Source organism: Peromyscus maniculatus, chromosome X (assembly GCF_049852395.1).
Source record: "Peromyscus maniculatus bairdii isolate BWxNUB_F1_BW_parent chromosome X, HU_Pman_BW_mat_3.1, whole genome shotgun sequence".
NCBI classification, from domain to species: Eukaryota; Metazoa; Chordata; class Mammalia; order Rodentia; family Cricetidae; genus Peromyscus; species Peromyscus maniculatus.
This window is the reverse complement of record NC_134875.1, coordinates 145,462,932-145,479,104: the sequence shown is the minus strand read 5'-3', so window position 1 is coordinate 145,479,104 and position 16,173 is coordinate 145,462,932. Positions and strand designations below refer to the sequence as shown.

The window sequence follows — 16,173 nt, the reverse complement described above, 5'->3', positions numbered from 1 at the left end:
ATTTATCTTGGTATCTCTTTCCTTCTTCTTCTACTCTGTCCCTGTTCCAGCTCAAACTTTCCATTTCCTTATGTTCTCAACCCCCAACCCTTTCCCTACATTAACGCCCCCCCACACACACCTAATTTGTTCATGGAGATCTCATCTATTTTTCCTTCAGAGAGCATTTCATGCATCCCTCTTAGGGTCCTCCTTGTTAGCTAGCTTCTCTGGAGCTGTGGGTTGTAGTCTGGTTATTCTATGCTTTACATCTAGTACCCACTTATGAGTGAATACATACCATGTTTGTCCTTCTGAGTCTGGGTTACCTCACTCAGGATGATAGTTCCATCTATTTACCTGCATATTTCATGATGTCATTTTTTTTCACTTCTGAGTGGTACTCCATCCATTGTGTATATGTGTCATATTTTCTTTATCCATTCTTCAATTGAGGGCATCTAGGTTATTTCCAGTTTCTGCCTATTAAGAAAAATTTAGCTATGTACATAGTTGAGCATGTGTTCCTGTGGTACAATAGAGCACTCCTTGGGTATATGCTCAAGAGTGGCATAGCTGGGTCTTGAGGTAGACTGATTCTCAGTTTTCAGAGAAATGACCATACTTATTTCCAAAGTGGCTGTACAAGTTTGTACTCCCACTAACAGTGGAGGAGTCTTTAGGAAGACTTATTCCCAATTTTCTGAGAAACTACCATACTGATTTCCAGAGTGGCTATACAAATTTGCCTTCCCACCAACAGTGTTCCCCTTGCTCTGCATCCTCTCCAACATAAGCTGTCATCAGTGTTTTTGATCATAGCCATTCTGACAGGTGTAAAATGGTATCTCAAATTCATCTGATTTGCATTTCTCTAATGACTAAGGATGTTGAGCAATTCCTTAAATTTCTTTCAACCATTTGATATTCATCTGTTGAGAAATCGCTGTTTAGCTCTGTAGACATTTGTTAATTGGACTCTGCAGTATTTTGATGTTTAGTTTCTTGAATTCTTTATATATTTTAAAGATTAGCTCTCTGTCAGATGTGCGGTTGGTGAAGATATTTTTCCATTCTGTAGGCTGCTTTTTTCTTTTGTCTTATTGACCATGTCTTTTGCCCTACAAAAGCTTCTCAGTTTCAGGAGGTCCCATTTATTGGTTGCTGCTCTCAGTGTCTGTGCTACTGGTGTTATATTTAGGAAGTGGTCTCCTGTGCCAATGCACTCAAGACTGCTTTCTACTTTCTCTTCTATCAAGTTCAGTGTAACCAGGTTTATTGTTAAGTAAGGTCTTTGATCTACTTGGACTTAAGTTTTGTGCATGGCAACAGACATGGATCTATTTGCAATCTTCCACATGTTGATATCCTGTTATACCAGCATCATAGTTGAAGATGCTTTCTTTCTTCCATTGTACAGTTTTGGCTTCTTTGTCAAAAATCAGGTGTTCATAGGTGTGTGGATTAATGTCAGGGTCTTCAATTAGATTCCATTGGTCAACATGTTGGTTTGTAAGCCAGTACCAAGCTGTTTTTATTACTAAAGCTCTATAGTAGAGCTTGAAGTCAGGGGTTGTGATGCCTCCAGATGTTGCTTTATTGTACATGATTCATTTAGTTATCCTAGGATTTTTGTTTTTCTACAAGTATTGAAGTTAAGTATTGGTCTTTTCAGGTCTATGAAGAATTGTGTTAGGATTTTGATGGGGTATGTATTGAATCTATAGATTGCTTTTGGTAAGATTGCCATTTTTACTATGTTAATCCTATTTATCCATGAGCATGTGAGATCTTTCCATTTTCTGGTGTCTTCTTCAATTTCTTTCTTCAGAGACTCAAAGTTCTTGTTATACAGGTCTTTCACCTGCTTAGTTAGTGTTACCGCAAGGTATTGTATATTATTTGTGGCTATTGTAAAGGGTGATATTTCTCTGCTTTCTTTCTCAGCCCATTTATCATTTGTATATAAGAGAGCTACTGATTTTTTTTTAGTTAATCTTGTATCCTGCTGCATTGTGGGAGGAGTTTTTCAGCTGGAGGAGTTCCCTGGTAATAATAAATATAGGGAGAATGGACTGCCTTGTCTTGTCTTGTTACTGATTTTAGTGGAATCACTTTGAGTTTCTCTCCATTTAAATTGATATTGGCTGGTGGCTTGCTGTAAATAGCCTTTACTATGCTTAGGTATGTTCTATGTATTCCTGATCTCTCCAAGACCTTTATCATGAAGTGGTGTTGGATTTTGACAAAGACCTTTTCAGCATCTAATGAGATGATCATGTTTTTTTGTTTGTTTATGTAGTATATTATATTGACAGATTTCTGTATGTTGAACCATCCTTGCATCCCTGGGATGAAATCTACTTGGTCATGGTGGATAATTTTTTGATGTGTTCTTAGATTCGGTTCACCAATATTTTAATGAGTATATTTGTATAAATGTTCATGAGGGAGATTGGTCTGTAATTCTCTTTCTTTGTTGCATCTTTGTGTGGTTTGGGTATCAGAGTAACTGGAGCTTCATAAAAAGCATTTGGTGATGTTACTTCTGCTTCTATTGTGTAGAACAACTTGAAGAGTATTGGTATTAGCTCTTCTTCAAAAATCTGGTAGAATTCTGCACTGAAACCATCTTATCCTGAGCTTTTCTTGGTTGGGAGACTTTTAATGCCTGTTTCTATTTCCTTAGGGTTATTGGTCTATTTAAATAGTTTATCTGGTCTTGATTTTACCTTGGTATTTGGTACCTATCCAGAAAATCATCCATTTCTGTTAGATTTTCCAATTTTGTGGAGAACAGGTTTTTGAAGTATGACCTGATGATTCTCTGGAATTCCTCATGTCTTTTGTTATGTCTCATTTTTATTTCTGGTTTTGTTGATTTGGATGCTCTCTCTCTGCCTTTTGGTTAATTTGGATAAGGGCTTATCTATCTTGTTGATTTTCTCAAAGAACCAACTCTTTGTTTCATTGATTCTTTGTATTGATCTCTTTTTTCTACTTTATTGATTTTATTATTTCCTGGCATCTATTCCTTCAGTGTGATTATTAGTTGTAGTATTACAGCAACTCCACACAGTTAAAAGGAGGTTTATTTTGTGAGGTAACTTACAAGTAATGGGATAGGTTATAGGGTCCGGGAAAGGTGTATCACAGCCTAGCAGTGTTCTCTTGAAAACTCTGCTCAATCTACCCCCAGCATCCAGGATCCAGGAAACAAGAGAGCTGGTACATCTTGATCTCGGGTCTTAAGGGCTGGTGTCTTGGCCCTGCCTTGTAGGCGTGACAATCACCGAAGCCTCAATGGGGATAGTACTTCCAGGTCAAAGCTGGAACAGCTACCCACTACATCTCCCCATTTTGTATAAATAAGAAGGTTCTAACCTAATACGAGACTATATACAATAGGAATGATTATCAAATATTGTCCAGGAGTAATAAGGGATAATGACCTAGAAAAGATGGAAATACAACCAGCACGAACAACATCAAACAAGAGAAACATACTAAAATCCAGAGAAGTCTGGAGCACAGGTAAATGGCATGTTACAAAGATCATTCCAAAAGGTGTCCTTTCCTAAAGAACATAAATCTAATAATTATATGTTTTATCTAAGATTTTATATATATATATATATATATATATATATGTATATGTATATGTTGTAACTATAATTGCTAGTCTTCAATCCCATCAAAGACATGAGAAGGAATATAATGATACTCGAGAAATGGAAGATGGATGCAAGCAACTATTGGGAATCTTGCAAGAGTAGACAGAGACAGCTGGTAGCCTGGACTGTCACCTAATGTTTCTCAGCATTGTTGGTGCATTCAAATTGGCTACATGCCTAGAGTATCTAACAGACCATTTTCAGAAGCAGGAATTCTGAAAGACCATCTTACCCTGTCTTGGCAGAGTTCAGTAGTGACTTTTCCTTGTGTCCTACTTGTCCAGAAAGGACTGCATTCATACTATCCACAGTCAAGGCAAGGGCAGTTCTTTGCCTAGTAGGCCATTTTGTGCCAAGAAGACAATCTTCCAATGGAAATGTTTTAGAAGCCCGATGTTTTCTCGGGATCAAATTGGTGCTGCCAGGAGCAATTGTGTCTCAGGTCAACAGAATTCTAAGTTGTTTAAATCCCATATTCTTTAGGTCCATGATGTGTTTGAAGATTACCTGTCCATGCCCTTTCTTCCAAAGGTGTCATGTTTCTCGGGGTTATGGATGATTATTATAGGGTTGTGGGTGGAAGAAAATATTAGACTCAGTATTCTCCTTAAGAAAAGAATATGTGTCTCAAAAAACAAGCAAAAGAGAAAAAAGTAAAGAAAAAGTAGAATGAATAGGTATAAGATATTAAGGATTCCAAGAAATCAAGAGTAAGCATGGAGAGAATGAGAATCTTGAAGACAATGGTCCCTTTTTATTGGTTTCCTTCTGTCCTACACCAGAGGACAGTTCTGATATGGGACTGAAGAATCTCTCAACCTTTTCTTTTGGTAATATGTTTGGGTTTAGAGAAGGAGTAAGCCAATTCCATCTCCAAAGCCAGCTTGGTATGTAATTGAATTGGAACCACAACTTTTCTAGATTGAAAGAGATATAGATGTTAGACAGTGAGATTTTACCCTGTGTGGATTGGTACCAATAGATTCTTTCTTTCTGCTGTAGACATCTGGATATCCAAGGCCTTATGATTTCTGGAAGATGGGTATTTCCATTATCCTGGAAAGACAAAAACAGAACCCTATCCCAACCCTTGCTTGCTAAAATTTTCTTACAACTTGTAGAGATGTCACATTGATGGATGAACTTTTACTTCCTCTCATCAAGGGGGTTCTCCTGTTCAAGTCGAACTTTTATTAATTCTGTTGGTATCCATAGCTTTTCTTCTCCTGCAGAAACAGAAGCAAAACCCCTTCCCCAACGTAGAACATATCCAGGTTTCCATTCTGAGGTCAGCACATCTAGCTCTTTGGACTCAAGATGAGGCAAGACCCCAAAGTGTAGGGATGACACTGGTAGTCAGTCTTAAAAGGAGCTCAACAGGCAAAGCTGGTGGACAGTGAAAGCTTATGTAAATCTGGATAACCTAACTAACATGACTATAGAGATGACAAGCATAGGTGACTAGAAATCTATAAGTCTTTTCTACCTAAATAACCTAAGGACAAAGACTTCATGTAAACAAGGTAAACAGTCTATAAGCAAATGTATGGCAAAATGACAATGACTTCAAAATTGTGACAATACACAAAATATCTTTAACAGATCTAGGAATGTACAGTGCAATTTAGAATATGACAATATTCCTAAATATATATCAATATACAAAATAACCTAAACAGAGGTAGAACATACAGACAATATGACAGATATAAATTTACATTTGTATCAATATACAAAATATTTCAAATAAGTATAGAAATATATGTACATTACTACAAATATAGTTCTGTATTTGTATCAATATACAAATTATCTTAAAGAGGAATATATAAATAGTTTACATTTGTATCAATATACAAGAATCCATAACAATGCAAATTATCTAAGGCTGCTATTTTACTAAATTTGTTTAGTAGTATATATAATAATCTACCATAATATCTTATACCTATTCATTCTACTTTTTCTTTACTTTTTTCTCTTTTGCTTGTTTTTTGAGACACATTTTCTTTTCTTAAGGAGAATACTGAGTCTAATATTTTCTTCCACCCACAACCCTATAATAATCATCCATAACCCCGAGAAACATGACACCTTTGGAAGAAAGGGCATCGTTTTCTTAGAATTGCTACCTGCTGTTTAGGGGGTGATGATATCTCTGTTGGGTTCTGGAAGAAAGCTCAGATAGTTAAGTCTCAGTTAGATTAACAGTAGATTCTGAAGCCAGTCTCAGAGTAATGGGTAAGAGTGTCTGAAATTCTGGCTAGACATGTAGTATGATGATGATTACCATGGCATCATTCTGCACTGGATAGAGTTGTTGCTGTTGGGGCCCCATCTTCCTTCTGAAGATTTCAGAGATTGCTATTGGAAAAACTTGTTTTTTTACTGTGAAAAACTTGAACATTATTAATATATCAAAATGGAAAGTTTAGATTTAAAGAAGACATGACATGTAAGAAAGGATTCCAAGAAATCAAGAGTAAGCATGGAGAGAATGAGAATCTTGAAGACAATGGTCCCTTTTTATTGGTTTCCTTCTGTCCTACACCAGAGGACTGTTCTGATATGGGACTGAAGAATCTCTCAACCTTTTCTTTTGGTAATATGTTTGGGTTTAGAGAAGGAGTAAGCCAATTCCATCTCCAAAGCCAGCTTGGTATGTAATTGAATTGGAACCACAACTTTTCTAGATTGAAAGAGATATAGATGTTAGACAGTGAGATTTTACCCTGTGTGGATTGGTACCAATAGATTCTTTCTTTCTGCTGTAGACATCTGGATATCCAAGGCCTTATGATTTCTGGAAGATGGGTATTTCCATTATCCTGGAAAGACAAAAACAGAACCCTATCCCAACCCTTGCTTGCTAAAATTTTCTTACAACTTGTAGAGATGTCACATTGATGGATGAACTTTTACTTCCTCTCATCAAGGGGGTTCTCCTGTTCAAGTCGAACTTTTATTAATTCTGTTGGTATCCATAGCTTTTCTTCTCCTGCAGAAACAGAAGCAAAACCCCTTCCCCAACGTAGAACATATCCAGGTTTCCATTCTGAGGTCAGCACATCTAGCTCTTTGGACTCAAGATGAGGCAAGACCCCAAAGTGTAGGGATGACACTGGTAGTCAGTCTTAAAAGGAGCTCAACAGCAAAGCTGGTGGACAGTGAAAGCTTCTTCAGGTAAGACTTGGAGTACAGAGAGACCTCAGGAGGACTGCATTCAGGGAGAATAACTCACTAGAAAATGTGGGTGCAGGTGCCCCATGGCCAGAGTTACTTCTGGGAGGGTGAGAATGATAAAAGCAGGTGACTTTATGTGATCAACAGGCAAATTGGTGCATGATAGGTGCAATTACAAAGAGTCCTTGAACTGTGTAGATGATAAAGGGAGGTTTGGTTCTGAAGTGAGGATGCTGCAGAGGAAGCAAGTTTGGGAGCTGCTAGACAGAATCATCTTGATTCTGTGGTAGTGTGAGTTGGAAAAAACCAACAAGATCTGAATGACCACCTCTAAATCTAGAAGGGTGGAAATGAAAGGGGTTGGAAAGGTTCAAGATGTCTGAGCAGACCACTTGTGTATTATATATGAATTGAGAATCACAATTTACACCTGAGGTTGTAGATTTGACATGAGCAGGGTCTGTACTAGAAACATTTATAAGGTATGATCACTAGGGGAACCTACATTAATTTGACTATCTCTGTATTGTGACAAAGCTGCTTACAAGAAATGCTCTTTGGAACTCACAGAGCAAATGCATTATACAATCTGCAAACCCAGAGCTAGAGCGCTATACAAGAGAGTATTACAGCTTCTGGGTAGTTCCATCAGGCATAGCCAATATGCTTTCTGTGCATCTGGAGGTAGGCATTGGATAGTGGAGATGGTGCAGGACTTATTTCTGGAGAACTCTGCAGAGAAATCTGTTGCAGGAACTGCATCTCCATAGCTAGGCTCGAGAGGGTTGAGAAGGCACTGGTACACAAGGACTGGGAAAACACACCAGGCCAATTATGTGTTAGATCCCTGCAAACACAGTGTGGAATTGATGTGTAGAAATAGATTGGGTGGGAATGGTGAAACACAAATGTGAATTCTGGTGTAGGAGTTGCATGACTACTGGTTGGATTGGAAGTGCAGTTTTGATACTATGAAGTGACATTCTTGGGGAATCCCCAGGCAAAGCCAGTGTGCAATCTGCCATTCCAGAGATGGCAAAAGTCAGTTGACTGTGATAAAGAAAGCTGATGTCTGATTCTGCATCCAAGTCTAGAGCTTTGTCTGGGGAGATTATGTAGGTGTATGTGGTACAGGGATACTCATCAGGAAAAGCAGTTACTTAACTGTGTGATTACAAGTAGGCCTGGGGACATGGAGATAGCTCTGAGAGCTGAGATTACGCAATGTGTGCATCCATTGGTAAATATCAGAATATGCAAGACATGAGGCAGGATCAGTTCTCATGGTATCTGACAGAGAAAATCAGTGATGTAACTTGTGCTACTAGAGCAAAGCCAGGGAATATGGGAATGGCACTGGGCATAGTGGGTTATGGGGAACATCATCCTGCAAATAAATGCTTGAGCTATGTTCCCAAAGAAAGGACTTGGGAGTGTGAAGAGGAAAATGGCATGAGTGTGTGTCTTATGGATCCACCAGGGAAAGCTGGTACAGGAACTATATGACTAGAGCTACTAATGAGAGTAGAAAGATTATACAGAAGGTTAAGATGTGGTCCAGAGTACCAGAAAAATCTGACATATGATCCTCTTGTCAATATCCAGACCTTGCAGTTTGAAGACTGTTCTGGTAGGCCTGATTTTAAAGGGATTCAGAGTGGAATCCATATAGAAGCAGAGACATAGTAAATAGCCCATAGGGGATAGGCATGGCCCTGGTGGATAAAGCTATGTAAATCTAACAAGGAAAATCAGAAATCCTAGGCCTTCTGTATATATATATATATCTCAAGTATGTAGATTGGTTTTCTTGTGGGACTCCTAACAGTGGGAGCAGGGGCTGTCTCTGACTCTGTTGTCTACTTTTGGGACCCATTCCTCCTAAAAGATTTCCTCATCCAATCTTAATAAAAGAGGAGGTGCCTAGCCTCACTGCAATTTGATATATAATAGGTGGGTGAAATCCATGGGAGGCCTGTCCTTTTCTGAAAAGAAAGAGTGGATGGGAGTAAGAGGGGATGATGGAGGGGGATGGGTTGCCTCATAGACTGCTGGGAGTTTCCATTGCAATAGGTTTCTAGCTCATCCCAGAGATGTTCCAAAATCCAATGATGCCCCCCATACTCTCTTCCTCCACCTCCCCTCTTACCTGATCCCTCCTGTTCCCATCCCTAGCATTCATCTAGACCACACCCCATCCACCAATGATGACTATCCTATTACACTTTCATGGTGAGATAGTCAAGTGCCACCTTGAGCCCTCCTTGTTAATTAGCTTCTCTGGGCCAATGGATTGTAGTGTGGTTATCCTTTACTTTAAGGCTAATATTCACTTATAAGTGAGTATGTATGATTTTTGTCTTTCTGTGTTTGTGTTATGTCACTCAAGATGCTCTTTTCTAGTTCCAACCATTTGCCAGCAAATTTCTTTTATTCTATGAAATGAACCTTATTCTATTGACACAGAGGATGGAAATGTGAAATGGAGTAGGTTTGGGGCTAGTAAGATTGCCCAGTGGCTAAGTGAGTTTGCCACCAAACTTAATGTGAGTTTGAACCCAATGATTCAGAAGGTAAAACAGGAAAAAATAACTCAGACAAGCAGTCCTCTTATCTCCATACCACTTATTCTGCATGGCTATTTGTGATATTCACAAACAGAAAGACAGTAGATGCCCACTGCCCATTGTACAGCATTAACTTCCTACTCCATGCAAAGGGCACACACTGTCTACAGAGCTAACAATAAGGAATTCCAGATCTGCCCTCATTAGACCTGAGATCTCCAAACAGAACTGTGGTTACTTTTCATTGCTTAGGTGCAACTACCTTACAAACCTTCTTTCACTTGGTATTTGTCCTGTTTGTTTTCAACATTCCTTTCACCATTGCTTTTGCCTGCAACTGCTTGTTGGAAATATCTGAACACATGATTATGGCCTTCAGAGTTTAGGATGTGAAAACATTCAAAGAAAGGAACACTTAAGACAGATAGAGGAGGAAGTAATTTAGACACATCCAGAGAGTCAAGTTGATGCTTTATTTAGAATTAATTGATGATTACAGGAGGTCTGTGTATGAATACGGAATTTGTTCTAGGCACCTTCTGACAGATGTTTCAAATACAGGAGCCCTCACTTTAGACCTCTTGCTCGGCCACTATGTATGCATGCTGGAACTTCACCTGACTCTGTAGTTTCAAAGAGCTTATCTCAGAGAAAATGAAGATCACACCAAAGAGTGACATGGTGGTTGTCAGTACTGCTGTTGGAAAGACAGCAGTAAACTGTTTGTTTATCAATGCTTCTTTTCTAACAGGAAAGTTAGGCGGAAAGTCAAGAGCGGTTTGTCCATAATGATCTGCGAAGTGGTTCCAGCTCACAGAAACCAATGTGAAGAGGCTGCTAATGCACAAAACTAAGGCAGAGACCTTGTAGCAATATATCTCCATCTCCACGAATGGGTCTTCCATGCAGCTGATCTTAATGGCAACTGCACCAAAAATCAGAACTATAAGCTTCATCAGAATGGCCCATACTATCATGGTCTGTGCATACTGGAATTCAGGTGAAATTGTCCAGGTGGAATTGATAGGAGTATGCACCAGCATCTTGATTACAGTCCCTGAGACATTAAACTCTTGAGGGTAGTAAGCTTCCCACAGTCCAAAGGACACAAATTGCACAACCTTGTTGTTGAATTCCCACAGGCGCCAGTATTGGCTGCTTGCAATGACTATCTCAAATACCAAAGCTGATAGGCCGCAAAGGAGGCCACTCAGCTTGAAGATGCATTCCATTGCACTGGCAAATCTGAAGAAGAGATTGAACAAGGATATAGTAAAGCAAGGAACACAGGGAAAGTTGGGAATACAAAATGAGTCATGGTTTACAGAGCACTATACTCTCATACCTTGTCCCTGCTGTCATGTAGTTGTATTTAAGTAGTCTACCTAGGTATTGGGATTCAACATACTACAAATAAGAGTGTAAAAAGCCATAAACTCCATGACTATAGCAGAAGTTCCCTCTATAGGAGGTTTTGGTTAGCAATTTCACTCTATCTTTCATGCATTTGTTACTAAGAATTTTTTCTTGTTTCACACATCAATTCATTTAAAATTATGAATTAAATGAAAAATAAGTAAAACCTCTGAAATTTTTCATTTATACTTCTGATAGGCTTCACTTCTAATTGTAATATTTATAATTTCTTTAAACAAAAAATGAATGAAGATTTAGCCCAAATAACAAAACCGTATTTGTTTTATTCATACTTCATATTTTGAGATGGATGTGGTGGGGCTGCAGAGATGGCTCAGCGCTTAAGAGCACTGACTGCTATTCCAGAGGACCTGAGTTCAATTCCTAGCACTCACAGGGTGGATCACAACCATCTATAACTGCAGTCCTATGGGATCCAATGCTCTCTTCTGGTATGTAGATATACATGCAGACAAAACCCCATATAAAATCAATCAGTATGTAAATAAATAGTATTTTTTTTTAAAAAAAAATCCATGAGGGGCCGGGCGTAGGTGACACACGCCTTTAATCCCAGCACTCGGGAGGCAGAGCCAGGCGGATCTCTGTGAGTTCGAGGCCAGGCTGGGCTACCAAGTGAGCTCCAGGAAAGGCGCAAAGCTACACAGAGAAACCCTGTCTCGAAAAACCAAAAAAAAAAAAAAAAAAAAAAACATCTATGGAAGATAGGCAGTGGTGGTATATGCCTTTAATTCTAGCACTTATGTGGCAGAGTCAGGCAGATCTCTGTGAATTCGAGGCGAGACTGATGTACAGAGTGAGTTCCAGGACAGCCAAGGTTACAGAAAGCAACCCTGTCTCAAAAAAACAAAAAGAAAAAAGTCAGTGCTGTTTTGTTTTCTCTTTTCTTTTTGATAAGCACTTTTGTTGTAATGCAATATGTAAGTGGAAAGGTGATAGACATTATTTGAATTACTCTGTTAATAAAATTGCCTTAGATGTGCGTTAACCAAATTCACATTTTCTGAGTTATACTGAATCATATCTTTTTAAAACAATTATGTTTCCTTTAAGAGCATTTTCTAATGAAATGGACTATATTCAGATTTAGTGGGTCTTGATATATCAAATCTTTGTTTACAGAAAAATATTAGTTGAGGGTAGACAAGACGGCTCAGTGGATGAAGTCACCAACCTCTCTGTCTGACAATGTGAGTTTTATTCCTGGAACCCACAAGATGGAAAAAAGGACCATGCCTACAAGTTGACCTCTGACATCCATGTGAATGCTGTGGCAATGTACATGTCTACACACACACACAAATAAATTTAAAAATGTAACTTATATGTAACTTAAAATTTTAAAATCAAGTTCAATGAGAATTTTCAGTTTGAATAATTATTTCACTATTTCTTTGTATTTGGCCTTCACTCTGAGGCAAACTGAATATAGAAAGTGTCACCCAAACTGCCACTTCATCAAAAGGAGCCTGTTAAATATATCTGGTGAGAGCCACAAAAGTCATCAATTTTATGACGTTCCAAGTAAATCCAAATCTATTTTCCTAAGCATCTTCATTAAACTATAAAAGATTAAGGAGAGCTACTCAAAACTCATTCCAGAAAACAAAGCCTGTGAAGAGTATAATTATTTAGTTATTTCTTTAAATCTCCTTTCCAAGAATCTCAACTGGATTAAGTGTTCAGCACCTTGGGATTACAGCTGTGTATTCCTGTAGCTATCACTGCACACATCTCCACCTGATCACAGATTATGTTCCCGAGGAAGTAGATCAAAACTTTAGTTCCTTGTGGGTATCTGATAATAAAACCACCAAGGTAAACAGTATTCTCTCTGCACTTACCCAAATCAGCATAAACACCTAAACCACATTAGATGAATCAGCCTTCTGTTACATATTAATGAATAGATTTATTTTCAAATAGTTTCAGTTCCATTACTTGAAATTCCTTTATCAGAAGCATTTGTAAGAAACAGCAAAAGATTACCATTATTGAAGAGAGACAGTCTAGGAAGAAACTTCTGGAAACATTTGTTTCCTCTGGGTATGTTTAAAGACTTTGAATCTTCAGAAGATTTATTTTTGCATAGATTAACTAAACAGTCAACAAGAGGAAACAGCTTGGGCTTTATAAAAGATTTCCCTCAAGACTTGGAGACTTTAGAGGAGCCAATATTTATAAAATCATGAGAGCCCATGAAAAAGTTCTTCCAAACTTGGTGATCTTTTAATCTGAACTTTATTAAGAAAGAGTAAAAAATTTTCAATGCATGACAACTGTGTATGAAAATAATATTTTGTAGTAATATTGCAATTTTCCTTTACAAACATGTGGCTATGGTTCTTTTTTTAAACTTTATTTTTCTTTTCTTTGCATTGGTGTCTTGCCTGCCTGCGTGTATGTCTGTGTGAGGGTGTCAGATTCCCTGGAACTGGAGTTACAGATAATTGTGAGCTCTCATGTGGGTGCTGGGAATTAAATCTGCGTCCTCTGGAAAATCAGTCCATGCTCTGAGCCATCTCTCCAGTCCCGTACTGTTGCCTAAGAATTTTAATGCTTGGAATTAATAGTAAAAAAGTTTTCAATATCATATTTAAGATGATGTTTATTTCAGCTGTGTTTGCAATGCCTAAGTATAAGTAACTTATATGAGCAAAATAAGCAGGGGAATGCTCATAATAATTTCATTTCTAAATTTTGGTAGTGATTAGTGGAAATAAACTGAACTCACCTATATTGTCTACTGAAAGAACCAAGCAAAATGACAAATGTTTTACATGGTACACCCAGTGACATGATGTCAAAATTCCATACCTCAGTATGTATGTATATATATATATATATATATATATATATATATATATATATATATATGTGTGTGTGTGTGTGTGTGTGTGTGTGTGTATGTATGTATTTTTGCATATGTGTTCATGCTTGATGCTTGTGCTTGTGCATGTATGATTGATGAACATGTATGAAAATCTGAATTCTTTTTTCTGTGCCACAAAATTGAAATCTACATGGAAATCATAAGGGCAGATGAATAATTTCTCATAACTTACTCAAATTCCACTTTCAAAATTTGGTTCTTTTGGTTGAAACATTTGATGTATCCTGACTACCTTACTGAACAAATATCTTCTTTTGTACTAAATTACAACTGCATATTTACTGCATGATCAAATCCACTTAAATAACTTCTATTTCGTATCTTTGTATATAATGTTAATATTCATGAATATGCCCTGAGGGATACCACTGGGTCCTTGAGCAGAAAGATAGGAAGCTAAGGCATGTAGAAAATGAGATTGCTATTGACCATGCAGAAGGTTTGAGGGGCCAACAAACTGTATCTTCTTGACAGGAAAATTTCTTTACTAGCTACCCACTGCTCTGTGGAATGTGCTTCCTAACTGGAAGAAGGAGGTAGCTGTACTACTTGGGAAGTTACATCAGCAAGATGGGTTTGGAGTTGATGGTGGCTTGAGTAACACCCTCTTCCTTGCCAAGGCAAATCTGAGGCAGGGACTACAGAAGCAGTGAATTTTGAAACACAACTAGAAACAGGGTGGAGAATGTCTTTGTCCTAGACAAATGAGCTAGCCCGGCCGGATCTGGTTCTGCCAATGTCTGAATCCTATGAAGTAGATGTATAGTGCTCAGAAAGATACGATTTGAAAGCTTCCTTGTAGCTTATATTAAGCTTTTACCTTTGTGTATCATGGGTCAGGAGATCCATTTCAAAGAATCCAGGATCATAAACATCTTCCAAATAACAAGAAATGTTGACCAGACAGGGAGTCACACAAGAGGTAGAAAACCTTCAGTAAAAGAGGTTGTATTAGACAGGTATTTTAGCTCAGAACAGTGTCTCCCCAACCCCATGCCTGAACAAATCTTTCCATTCCTTTCACATGTTTAGTTGGAGCCTCATTTATACACTTCAGAGGTATTGGCCCATCTGATATTCTTGTGCCTCCAATGAGATCCACACTATCAATATCCCCATTTTATAACTAGTAAAACAACACAAAGAGTCTAATTCATGTACTCAGTTTCATGAAACTTCACAAGTATGACAGTGGGTTCAGGCCCCATAGCCCTCAAAGACTAGCAGTGGGCTTCCTAATCCTTAAGATATCATGAAGATATACTCAGATTGAAAAGATTTCAAGTAACATCCTAATCATATGTCAGGGGCCTTCTTTGGCCCTTGAAATTGAAAGTGATTAATAAAAACCACGTGGAAGACATAAAATACTTACCTCTTTGTGTCTTGTATGAAGTCCAAATGTTAGTATCTGCCAACTGTAGCAAAAATGACTCTGAAAGTTCTCTTGTTTCCTTGGCTACCAGAGACTAATGTCACATTGTGAGCAATGAGCCAGTGTTAGGCCATATGGTCTTAAAGGATCACAGGAATTAATGTTCCTGTCATATGAAAAGTATTAAAGGAATAATTAACTAATTTATTTTTTTAATCTAAAAAGTTTCCTTATACATCATAATTTGATCATGATTTTCCCCTTGAAAACTTTTTCTATTCCTTCTGTTTCCCTCATCTCTAACCACATAAACTTCTGTGCATTTGTTCTCTCTCTCTCTCTCTCTCTCTCTCTCTCTCTCTCTCTCTCTCTCTCTCTCTCTCTCTCTCTCTCTCTCTCCCTCCCTCCCTCCCCCTCCCTCCTCTCCAAAATAAATAAATAAATAAATAAATAAATAAATAAATAAACTACTAGAAATAAAAAATGCAAAATCAACACATAGCATAAGTTTTCTGTTGGCCAACTATTCCTGTTCATGAGGCCTACACTGGAATGCAGTGAGTATGTACAGTTATGTGCCATTGTACAATCTTTTTCCCAACAGGTATCAATTACAAATAGCTTCTTGGTTAGTGATGATTCTTTGTTTCTGCTACACTGTTACACACTGGCATATCATCTTGTTTGAATGAGTATGGGTCATATGTGCTTGGAAAGTCTCTCTGAGTTCTTATGTGATATCAGTTCTGTGGTGTCTCCAGGATACTGTTTTCTAAGAGTTGTCCACAACCTCTGACTCCTACAATCTTTTTAAAATTAATATTAGGAAATTTATTAATTGGATTAAGTGAGCGAAAGTAATTATCTCATGACATAGTAAGCAGGTTTTTTATTGTATTCAACCCCCATCCCATCACAGTTCTTACAGAATATTTCTAAAAACAGAATATTCTAAAATCATGATCCAACATTATATTTAATGACAACACTTTAGAAATTACTCCTGTATCTGGGAAAATGTAAAACTGTTTACTTTAAAAGCTCTTTTCAATAACAGCACGTGAA

General features: G+C 37.8%; 1 protein-coding gene across 1 annotated transcript; it reads right to left on the bottom strand.

Annotated features, from left to right (window-relative positions):
• Window positions 1–9,855: 9,855 nt before the first annotated feature.
• On the bottom strand, window positions 9,856–15,168 carry LOC102915149 (uncharacterized). Its single transcript, XM_006997450.4, has 3 exons — window positions 15,109–15,168; window positions 14,554–14,664; window positions 9,856–10,648 (listed from the first exon to the last, which is right to left on the bottom strand). The coding sequence occupies exons 2-3, from the start codon at window positions 14,580–14,582 to the stop codon at window positions 9,976–9,978; spliced, it is 702 nt and encodes a 233-aa protein (XP_006997512.1). The 5' UTR covers window positions 14,583–14,664; window positions 15,109–15,168; the 3' UTR covers window positions 9,856–9,975.
• Between the last annotated feature and the right edge of the window lie 1,005 nt (window positions 15,169–16,173).